Source organism: Schistocerca nitens, chromosome 4 (genome assembly GCF_023898315.1).
Source record: "Schistocerca nitens isolate TAMUIC-IGC-003100 chromosome 4, iqSchNite1.1, whole genome shotgun sequence".
NCBI classification, from domain to species: domain Eukaryota; kingdom Metazoa; phylum Arthropoda; class Insecta; order Orthoptera; family Acrididae; genus Schistocerca; species Schistocerca nitens.
The window spans coordinates 579,259,045-579,271,455 of record NC_064617.1 but is presented as its reverse complement, the minus strand read 5'-3'; the positions used below and the strand labels follow the sequence as shown (position 1 = coordinate 579,271,455).

Here is a 12,411-nt window from a genome sequence, read left to right as displayed (position 1 = left end):
AAATTTTCATGTGTCACTAATAAAATGTACAACTGATGTTAAAATATATTTACAATTTGTGAATCCATTTTATAATGTAAACAGTATGTACTTCTCATTCAGTCAAAAGCTAGCAATCATTACGAAAACAATCTATGTTTCATTGTTTCATTGCTGTTCTATGTCAACTACTGAGGCTGTTGCAGGTTACAAAGCTGACCATATAAAAGATAACTTCGAGCGTCAATAAACATGAAGAGATCAAAAATCAACTTGTGCAGTGTTGTGTACTTTAATAAATATTCATCAATTCCATTAATAGTAGGAAAACAATAAAACAAGGTATGTTATGAGGTGTCATAGGCATAATTCTAGGTCAGTAAAGCTACGTGGGGGATCTCTGTCCACACAGTTTGTATGTGAGACTATGTCTTAAACACTGAAAATGAAGAACCATACTTCATATAAACTTACTAACCTTGATGATTTCATGTTAGAAATAATTCAAACCAAAATTTTATGACAGTGCTTCGGAAGTATTGCTATTTCTCGCATACCTTGAGGTCAAGATGAGCGATATTTTGACTGTGCATGTGTTGTAATGCAAGTAGTATTTGATGAGCACAATAAGCTGATTCAGTTTCCTCCAAATGACCACGAGATTCTAGGAGAGAGGACAGTTCTCCACCCTCCAGCCTGTTAGAATTCAAACAATAAACATTAAATATATAAACTCTTGAAGCAGCTCTATTCTATTAGCACAGTATTTATTACTTTGCTAAATGTGTGACAGAAGAAAAAAACTATAACAAATGTACAAAAAATGTTTCAACCAATTATGTTTACGTAAGGTGAAGACATAATATCTTTGTATCTGTAAAAGGGTGGCATGAACTCTGCCAAGTGTCCATTCAATATAACATTGTAATGCCAACTTATAGCAATATTGTGTCCCTTAAAAATTTTACCCCTTCTCACATAATTCATGCAGTTTTATTAATATAAATGTGGAATAACAAACGAGAAATTAAAATCATTAGAGTTAAGCAAGACATACAAGACAGGCAAAATACCTTCAGACTTCAAGAAGAATATAATAGTTCCAGTTCCAAAGAAAGCAGGTGCTGACAGATGTGAAAATTTCCGAACTATCTGTTTAATAAGTCACAATTGCAAAATACTAACGCAAATTCTTTACAGAAGAATGGAAAAACTGGTAGAAGCTGATCTCGGGGAACATCAGTTTGGATTCTGGAGAAATATAGGAACATGCAAGACAACACTGACCCTACGACTTAGCTTAGAAGTTAGGTAAAGGAAAGGCAAACCAATGGTTATAGCATTTGTAGATTTAGAAAAAGCTTTTGACAATGTTGACTGAAATATTCTCTTTCAAATTCTAAAGATGGCAGGGATAAAATACAGGGAGCAAAAGGTTATTTACAACTTGTACAGAAACGAGATGGCCTTTACAAGAGTTGAGGGTCACGAAATGGAAGCAGTGGTTGAGAAGGGAGTAAGACAGGATTGTAGCCTACCCCTGATGTTATTTAATCTGTATAATGAGCAAGCTGTAAAGGAAACAAGAGAAAAAATTAGAGAAGGAAATAAAGTCCAGGGAGAAGAAATAAGAACTTTGAAGTTTGTCGATTACATTGTAATTCTGTCAGAGACAGCAAAGGATTGGAAGAGCAGCTGAACAGAAAGGATAGTGTTTTGAAAAAGAGGGCATAAGATGTGCAGCAACAAAGCCACAACAAGGATAACGAAACATAGTCGAATTAAATCAGGTGGTGATGAGGGAATTAGATTAGGAAATGAGACACTTCAAGTAGTAGACAAGTTCCACCATTTGGGCAGCAAAATAAATTATGATTGTCAAAGTACAGACGATATAAAATGTAGGATAGTAATGACAAGAAAAGTGTTTCTGATGAAAAAGAGAAATCTGTTAACGTCTAGTATAGATTTACATGTCAGGAAGCCTTTCCTGAAAGTATTTATATGGAGTGTAGTCATGTACGGAAGTGAAACATAGATAATAAATAGTTTGACAAGAAGAGAATAGAAGCTCTTGAAATGTAGTGCTATAAAACAATGCCGAAGATTAAATGGGTAGACCACATAACTATTGAGGAGGTACTGAATACAACTGGGGAGAAAAAACTGTGGCACAACCTGACTAGAAGAAGGGATCACCTGGTAGGAAACAGTCTGAGGCATTAAGGGATCACAAATTTATTACTATAGGGAAGCATGGGGCGTAAAAATCATAGAGGGAGACCAAGAGATGAATACAGTAAGCAGATTCAGAAGGATGTAGATTGCAGTAGTTACTCAGAGATGAAGAGGCTTGCACAGGACAGAGTAGCATGGACAGCTGCATCAAACCAGTCTCTGCACTGAAGACCACAACAACAACATCTTAGGACAGAACACAGGCAGCAAAACTTGCGAAATTATGTAACAATTGAAAGAAATGATGAGTGTTGCACCACCACCACGACCACCACCAATAACAACAACAACATACCACAATATTCAACTTAGAGCAATAAAACTGCTTTATAACACCAGAACCTAAAACAATTACATCTTGTATTTGGCAACACAATAAAGGGTAGCATGTACTGGTTTTTCAAGTAGAATTATTGCAATCTATAAAGACAAATATCACATAGTTAAAAGCATTGAGCAGTAGTTAAATGGTAGTTGAAAACACAGTTTTCAACATTTATCAGTTCTGAGTAATGAAAAATATCTTATGCATATTAAAAATGCTGAAATGGTGAAAGAAGGTGACTACTACAAGTAGTCTGCAAGGCACTTGAGACCTGCAATGAAAGTGTAAATGTGATTCAAATTTTAATTCAAATGAAATGGAATAACAGTTTCTAATTCTAATTCATAGATGAAATGAAGCGCAGCCGTCAAGAACCATAAAACCTAAAGGAGAAAAAAGTTTACAATCAGAAGTGCATTTCAGAATACAATCAACAATACGAGAGAAGGAAAGTTGCTACTCACCATATAGCGGAGATGCTGAGTCGCGATACGCACAATAAAAAGATATTGTGCCTATCGCGGCTCAGCATCTCCTCTATATGGTGAGTAGCAACTTTCCTTCTCTCATGTTGTTACATTCCATTCAGAATACAATCACATTTTTCCCACTAGAATGTTTAGACTTTCGTCACACTATGCAGCATATTGAAAATTATGTGGTTTATTTATTCATTTACATTAAACTATAGTGTGTGACATAAAAATTCTTTTCACAAAATGTTCCATGTTTCAGGAAAATAAATGCCATAGACAGTTTCCAACAATGTATTAATGAAGAAGACAACAGTTCTACGATAAAATAAGTAGAAAAATGGAAATCTGCTCTTCCCCCTTTTTTGTCTCTTTGCATTGATAGGAAATCCAAATGAAGATGTTCTGATCAAACCTATTAACCACTTTCACTGCTATTGTCAATCCCACATAAAAATGTCCCTCCAATGCAGGACAGCCACCTACGGGAAAGGTACTCAAAGTGGCAAGTATGGTTAGGTCTTCCCAAGAACTTTGAAGAAAAAATTACCTTCCCAATCTTGTCAAGAAACAGATCATCTATGGCCTATGGCCGTACTTCTACTGGCCAAGCACAAAAGTATGCCTCTTCATCACTCAATATCATCCAAAACTGGAATGACTAAATAAGATACTGCTCCAGGATTCTGATTACACCCCATTGTGAATATTTCCCCACAAACTTTGTCCATACATCTCAGGGTATTCCACTGTTGAACCAAATTATGCAATATCCTTGTCCATATCTAAGCCCCATGCAGCCTCACTGTTCCTAGTCTTTTGCTAAACAGGTCTTATTCCCATGGAAGAGACAGTGGATTTCCTATCCCTACCAAAGGTAAAGCCACCCTCAAAATCAGTTACATAAAATGCCAAATTCACTGCAACCACAGCCCGGTGTTCTACACCGATCAGAGCACAAATTATCCAAGTAGACAAATGACAACAACCAAACAGACCATGCTACAGAATGAAAGATTCATTCTGAAAATAATGTCACTGACTCCAGCAGATGCATTACAAGCAATAATATTTTAAGTCTCTCCCCAACAACAATTTTTCTGAATTGCAAAGTGGGAAATCTTCTCGCACATATCTATCACTCCAAGAACACCTCATCTTAATATCTGCTAATCCCTACCCTTCATCTGCCTTTACCCACTCTCCTGTTTACACCCAATTCCACTTCAGCACCCAGACCAGTGACTCAATCCTCCAGGTATTTTCTTATTCAACACAACTCACTCAACACAGCTCACACAATGTAAAAACTTTCTCTCGAATCTCGACTTTCCTTCTCAACACACACACACACACACACACACACACACACACAAGAAAAGAAAAAAAAAAGAAAAAAAAAAAACAAACAAAAAAAACAAACATTGTACAGTCTCTCTCTCTCTCTCTCTCTCTCTCTCTCTCTCTTTTTTTTTGTGTGTGTGTGTGTGTGTGTGTGTGTGTGTGTGTGTTTAAAGATTAAACAATGAAAAACATGGTATGGAACAACAATATTAATAATGGGCAGATGCTACACACCACATACAGGAGACATTGAGTGGCAGACGGACAGAATGAGAAAAAGACTCCTAGTTATTATTCACCCATTGGACTAGGTCCTTCATCAGATATAGAAAACACACATACATGGTCACTGTTGTCTCTTGGTGTTAGGCCCAAATGTGACTGTATCTGAGGTGAGCACCAATCTAGCTGGAGGGGATAGTGGGGATACCAAAGAAGTGTGGCAGGGATGGGGAGGGATATTGGATAAGGGTGAGGGAAGGCCTAAGTGCTGCCTGCAGGGGCCTATAGGGATAATATGGGACAGGATAGTGGGCTGCTAAGTGCAGCATCAGGAGGCTATGATTGGAGAGGGGAAAGGGAGAAGAGAAGATCAGAGAAGGGGAAAGGTGTATGCCGGTGTGTTGTGGGATAGAAGGCTTGTATAATGCTGGAGTGGGACTAAGGAAGAGGACAGGCAGATGGAGGACAGGGACAAGTGAAGGTTGTAGCAAGAAGATTATGGGAATGAAGGACATGCTGCAGGGAGAGTTCCCACCTGTGCAATTCAGAAAAGCTGGAATTGGTGGGAAGACTATCTATGACACAGACTGTGCATTTCATTAAACCCAAATTATGCAATATGTGAATGTAGCGTACAACCAATTATGTAAATAATAAGAATTTTACCACACATTCACTTTTGTAAGCCAATTACATTCTACACCATAGAAAGTTATTGCAAATACAGTAAATGAAACATGAAAACGTTTCATGTTCAGGAGCATATGTGTGGTCTGGCGTCTGAATGAATATATTCCCAAGGTGTTTTTCTAGTCTTTTCACTGAAGCAGTTTCAATTCCTGCAATGTATAGCTGGTGATTTACTGTGTATGCAGTTTCATTTGTGTCTGGCCCATGGACCTGGTTTTATTATTATATTGTCGTCGTTGTTGTTGTTGTTGTTAGTAAAAAACCACTATCACAAATAATAAAAACTAATCTAATGACTACAAAAACCATAAACATTTGACATCTGTTGCTTGATGAAGACCTCCTACAGAACTAGTTGCATGTTTCCGAATGTCATCTGGCCACCTTCCATTAGGTGCTTCTACTTTATTTGAGTAAAAGAGTACCTATTTGCCCAATCCTTCTGCATGTTACCAGAATGGTTGAATTTGGGAATGAGAGTTTCAGTTAATGCTACATTGCCAACACCATGAAGGTGTGTTTCTACATCTGAAAGATGATATCTACTAAATTTTCACACCAGTTGCAGAAGAATGGTGCTTGTAGTGCCAATATGAGGAAGCAAATCAGGTTTGCGTTAAATACATTCTGGACGTGGTGAATTGATGTTGGTCAAGAATGCTTTTAAGGCAACGAAGACCCCATTGACCACATCTCACAGGGTTTGAACAAGGTTGTGTAATTGGGCTACAAGAAGCTGGATTCCTTCTGTGATATTGTAGAAAAACTTGTCAGAAATGTAGCCACTGTACATGATTACTTGCAGCAATGGTCACTAGAATGTACAGTTGCAAGACATGGCTCCGGATGGCCATATGGCGCTACCAAGAGGAAAGACCACTGTGTTTGGCATATGGCACTGGTGCGACATACTGCATCTGCAGCAGCAATCTGAGCAGCAGTTGACACCACAGTGACACAAAACTGTTGCAAACCGGTTACTTCAAGGACAGCTCCAAGCCAGACGCCCTGTAGAGTGAATTCCATTGACCCCAAACCACTATTTTGCAACTTCAGTGATGTCAAGTGCGAGCTCATTGGAGGGCCGGATGGAGGTATGTTGTGTTTTCTGATGAAAGCTGGTTCTGCCTCGGTGCCTGTGATGGCCGTGTGTTGATTAGAAGGAGGCCAGTTGATGATGATGATGATGATGATGATGATGATGATGATGATGATGATGATTATGATTGGTTTGTGGGACGCTCAACTGCGCGTTTATCAGCGCCCGTACAAATTTCCAACCTCCATTCAGTCCAATCTCAGCACTTTCATGAATGATGATGAAATGATGAGGACAACACAAACACTCAGTCATCTCGAGCCAGGTGAAAATCCCTGTCCCCGTCAGGAATCAAACCTGGGACCCCATGCTCGGGAAGCAAGAATGCGACCGCGAGACCACGAGCTGCAGACAAGAGGCAAGTTGCGGACATGCAACCAACCTGTCGGAATGGTAGACACACCGGACCTACACCTGGAATTATTGTCTGGGGTGCGATTTCGTATGACAGCAGGAGCACTCTTGCGGCTATCCCATGCATCCTGCATTTTTTTTTTTTTTTTTTTTTTTTTTAAGGCAGCTGCACTGCAAATCTGTATGTCAAGCTGGTGATTCGACATATTGTGCTACCATTCATGAACAGCATTCCAAGGGGTGTTTTCCAACAGGGTAACACTCGCCCACGTGCTCTATAGAGTCTCGACACGATTCCTTGGCCTTCTTGATCACCACATTTGTCTTCAATTGAGCATATATAGGACATCATTGGATGACAAATCCAGCATCATTCACCAACCACGTGCAACAGACATTGAACTCCATCCCAAAACCTGACATCTGGCATCTGTGCAACACAACGCATGCACATTTGGATGTTTGCATTCAACATTCTAGCAGTTACACCAGATATTAACATACTGGCATTTCATATCTCACACTTACATTAACCCGTGATCTTGCAATGTTAATAACGTAGATATATTACCTTGACAAATGTATTCCTGAAATTTCACTACTCTACATTAATCAATTTTTGGTGTTGCAATTATTTTTACATCACAGTATTTTTCGCATTAAACAGGCTTTAATTTTACCAATATATAGACAGCTGACAGCTTGGTGTGAAACTTTAGATAACAATAGCAGCTGAGTAGTGAAAGACGAAGAACTGTGGCCTCTTTTTTAAGTAGCTGCTTTTCAATCTAAAAGAGTAATTAAGAGTTAATTCCCACACTTATCAAAGTGACTAGATCAGCAATAAGTGAAACTGGTTGTTAGTACACTTTACAGAAGTGTGCAATGGCTAATTCTGCCAATTAATGTATATCTTCACTCCTTACACATTCCTGAAGGCTCTTCTCCTTCTTTAAGGAATGTATACAATACAATAGGTTTAAGAATGAATGAACAAAATGTCATTTTTATCGCTTTTTGGAATCCAGCAAAAAAATATCCTCTATCCATCTGCCATCCATTCTACATCTACATCTATACTCCGCGAGCCACCTTACGGTGTGTGGCGGAGGGTACTTATTGTACCACTATCTGATCCCCCCTTCCCTGTTCCATTCACGAATTGTGCGTGGGAAGAACGACTGCTTGTAAGTCTCCGTATTTGCTCTAATTTCTCGGATCTTTTCGTTGTGATCATTACGCGAGATATATGTGGGCGGTAGTAATATGTTGCCCATCTCTTCCCGGAATGTGCTCTCTCGTAATTTCGATAATAAACCTCTCCGTATTGCGTAACGCCTTTCTTGAAGTGTCCGCCATTGGAGCTTGTTCAGCATCTCCGTAACGCTCTCGCGCTGACTAAATGTCCCCATGACGAATCGCGCTGCTTTTCGCTGGATCATGTCTATCTCTTCTATTAATCCAACCTGGTAAGGGTCCCATACTGATGAGCAATACTCAAGAATCGGACGAACAAGCGTTTTGTAAGCTACTTCTTTCGTCGATGAGTCACATTTTCTTAGAATTCTTCCTATGAATCTCAACCTGGCGCCTGCTTTTCCCACTATTTGTTTTATGTGATCATTCCACTTCAGATCGCTCCGGATAGTAACTCCTAAGTATTTTACGGTCGTTACCGCTTCCAATGATTTACCACCTATGGCATAATCGTACTGGAATGGATTTCTGCCCCTATGTATGCGCATTATATTACATTTATCTACGTTTAGGGAAAGCTGCCAGCTGTCGCACCATGCATTAATCCTCTGCAGGTCCTCCTGGAGTACGTATGAGTCTTCTGATGTTGCTACTTTCTTGTAGACAACCGTGTCATCTGCAAATAGCCTCACGGAGCTACCGATGTTGTCAACTAAGTCATTTATGTAAATTGTAAACAATAAAGGTCCTATCACGCTTCCCTGCGGTACTCCCGAAATTACCTCTACATCTGCAGATTTTGAACCGTTAAGAATGACATGTTGTGTTCTTTCTTCTAGGAAATCCTGAATCCAATCACAAACCTGGTCCGATATTCCGTAAGCTCGTATTTTTTTCACTAAACGTAAGTGCGGAACCGTATCAAATGCCTTCCTGAAGTCCAGGAATACGGCATCAATCTGCTCGCCAGTGTCTACGGCACTGTGAATTTCTTGGGCAAATAGGGCGAGCTGAGTTTCACATGATCTCTGTTTGCGGAATCCATGTTGGTTATGATGAAGGAGATTTGTATTATCTAAGAACGTCATAATACGAGAACACAAAACATGTTCCATTATTCTACAACAGATTGACGTAAGCGAAATAGGCCTATAATTATTCGCATCTGATTTATGACCCCTCTTGAAAATGGGAACGACCTGCGCTTTCTTCCAGTCGCTAGGTACTTTACGTTCTTCCAGCGATCTACGATAAATTGCTGATAGAAAGGGGGCAAGTTCTTTAGCATAATCACTGTAGAATCTTAAGGGTATCTCGTCTGGTCCGGATGCTTTTCCGCTACTAAGTGATAGCAGTTGTTTTTCAATTCCGATATCGTTTATTTCAATATTTTCCATTTTGGCGTCCGTGCGACGGCTGAAGTCAGGGACCGTGTTACGATTTTCCGCAGTGAAACAGTTTCGGAACACTGAATTCAGTATTTCTGCCTTTCTTCGGTCGTCCTCTGTTTCGGTGCCATCGTGGTCAACGAGTGACTGAATAGGGGATTTAGATCCGCTTACCGATTTTACATATGACCAAAACTTTTTAGGGTTCTTGTTTAGATTGTTTGCCAATGTTTTATGTTCGAATTCGTTGAATGCTTCTCTCATTGCTCTCTTTACGCTCTTTTTCGCTTCGTTCAGCTTTTCCTTATCAGCTATGATTCGACTACTCTTAAACCTATGATGAAGCTTTCTTCGTTTCCGTAGTACCTTTCGTACATGATTGTTATACCACGGTGGATCTTTCCCCTCGCTTTGGACCTTAGTCGGTACGAACTTATCTAAGGCGTACTGGACGATGTTTCTGAATTTTTTCCATTTTTGTTCCACATCCTCTTCCTCAGAAATGAACGTTTGATGGTGGTCACTCAGATATTCTGCGATTTGTGCCCTATCACTCTTGTTAAGCAAATATATTTTCCTTCCTTTCTTGGCATTTCTTATTACACTTGTAGTCATTGATGCAACCACTGACTTATGATCACTGATACCCTCTTCTACATTCACGGAGTCGAAAAGTTCCGGTCTATTTGTTGCTATGAGGTCTAAAACGTTAGCTTCACGAGTTGGTTCTCTAACTATCTGCTCGAAGTAATTCTCGGACAAGGCAGTCAGGATAATGTCACAAGAGTCTCTGTCCCTGGCTCCAGTTCTGATTGTGTGACTATCCCATTCTATACCTGGTAGATTGAAGTCTCCCCCTATTACAATAGTATGATCACGAAACTTCTTCACGACGTTCTGCAGGTTCTCTCTGAGGCGCTCAACTACTACGGTTGCTGATGCAGGTGGTCTATAGAAGCATCCGACTATCATATCTGACCCACCTTTGATACTTAACTTAACCCAGATTATTTCACATTCGCATTCGCTAATAACTTCACTGGATATTATTGAATTCTTTACTGCTATAAATACTCCTCCACCATTGGCGTTTATCCTATCCTTGCGGTATATATTCCATTCTGTGTCTAGGATTTCGTTACTGTTCACTTCCGGTTTTAACCAACTTTCCGTTCCTAATACTATATGCGCACTATTTCCTTCAATAAGAGATACTAATTCAGGAACCTTGCCCTGGATACTCCTGCAGTTTACCAATATTACGTTGACTTTTCCTGTTTTTGGTCTCTGAGGACGGACGTTCTTTATCAACGATGATGATGTCCTCTCTGGTAAGCCGTCAGGTATTTTATCGTTTCGCCCAAGGGGGGGTCCCTCTAACCTAAAAAACCCCCGTGTGCACGCCACACGTACTCTGCTACCCTAGTAGCTGCTTCCGGTGTGTAGTGCACGCCTGACCTGTCTAGGGGGGCCCTACAGTTCTCCACCCAATAACGGAGGTCGATGAATTTGCAACCATTATAGTCGCAGAGTCGTCTGAGCCTCTGGTTTAGACCCTCCACACGGCTCCAAACCAGAGGACCGCGATCGACTCTGGGCACTATGCTGCAGATATTAAGCTCAGCTTGCACTCCGCGTGCGATGCTGGTTGTCTTCACCAAATCAGCCAGTCGCCGGAAGGAACCAAGGATGGCCTCAGAACCCAAGCGGCAGGCGTCATTCGTTCCGACATGTGCTACTATCTGCAGCCGGTCACACCCAGTGCGTTCAATAGCTGCCGGAAGGGCCTCCTCCACATTACGGACGAGACCCCCCGGCAAGCACACCGAGTGCACACTGGCATTCTTCCCCGACCTACCCGCTATTTTCCTAAGGGGCTCCATAACCCGCCTAACGTTGGAGCTCCCTATAACTAATAGGCCCGCCCTCTGTGACTGTCGGGACCTTGCCGGAGAATCGGCCACTGGCCCAACAGGCGAGGCATCCTGTGGTGGCTCGGAAACGATGTCATCACCACTAGGAAGTACCCCGTACCTGTTGGAAAGGGGTAAGGCAGCTGCCACGCGGCCAGATCCCACCTTCGCCTTTCGGCCAGGCACGCGCGAGCCCACCACTGTCCGCCATTCACCCTGGAGTGATGGCTGACCGGTAAGATGCTCACTGCCGGAAGACGCAGCGACATCAGGGGTTCCATGCGATTCCAAGGCCACCGAAGTAGGCATAGGTCTCACCACAGTTGCCCCAACGCCACTACGAGCCGACGCCTGCGCCTCGAGCTCGATGAGCCTAACAGACAAAGCCTCCACCTGCCCCCGAAGAGTGGCCAATTCTCCTTGCGTCCGCTCACAACAACCACAGTCCCTACACATGACTATGTTTACCCTACAAGCGAACGGTGTACTCGCCTTATTAGCAGCAGGAAATCGAAGTGCTCTCTCACTGACGGTCTAACCGACACTGAGCTGTTCTAACCAAACAAACAAAAGCCTGTACGATACGAGGGTCGATAGCAACGGCGATACTGTACACTACACTGTTATTAAAATAAAAGGTTGTGTCTAGTAGGCACTCAAACACGCAAGAAATTACAAAAATAAAATAGTAACTACCCAGATAACTGAAATAAGTTGTACCTGTTTGAAGCTCGTAAAAATGTGTAACAAGCGAACGGTGTACTCGCCTTATTAGCAGCAGGAAATCAAAGTGCTCTCTCACTGACGGTCTAACCGACACTGAGCTGTTCTAACCAAACAAACAAAAGCCTGTACGATACGAGGGTCGATAGCAACGGCGATACTGTACACTACACTGTTATTAAAATAAAAGGTTGTGTCTAGTAGGCACTCAAACACGCAAGAAATTACAAAAATAAAATAGTAACTACCCAGATAACTGAAAATAAGTTGTACCTGTTTGAAGCTCGTAAAAATGTGTAACAAGCGAACGGTGTACTCGCCTTATTAGCAGCAGGAAATCGAAGTACTCTCTCACTGACGGTCTAACCGACACTGAGCTGTTCTAACCAAACAAACAAAAGCCTGTACGATACGAGGGTCGATAGCAACGGCGATACTGTACACTACACTGTTATTAAAATAAAAG

General features: G+C 41.3%; 1 protein-coding gene across 1 annotated transcript in view; it reads right to left on the bottom strand.

The window, feature by feature from the left end:
* Window positions 1–12,411, bottom strand: part of LOC126251853 (death-associated protein kinase dapk-1-like) — a 305,116-nt gene that overhangs the window by 271,758 nt on the left and 20,947 nt on the right. Inside the window, exon 4 of the mRNA XM_049952529.1 lies at window positions 537–675. Within this exon, the coding sequence (XP_049808486.1) occupies window positions 537–675 (139 nt within the window). The remainder of the gene's footprint in view (window positions 1–536; window positions 676–12,411) is intronic.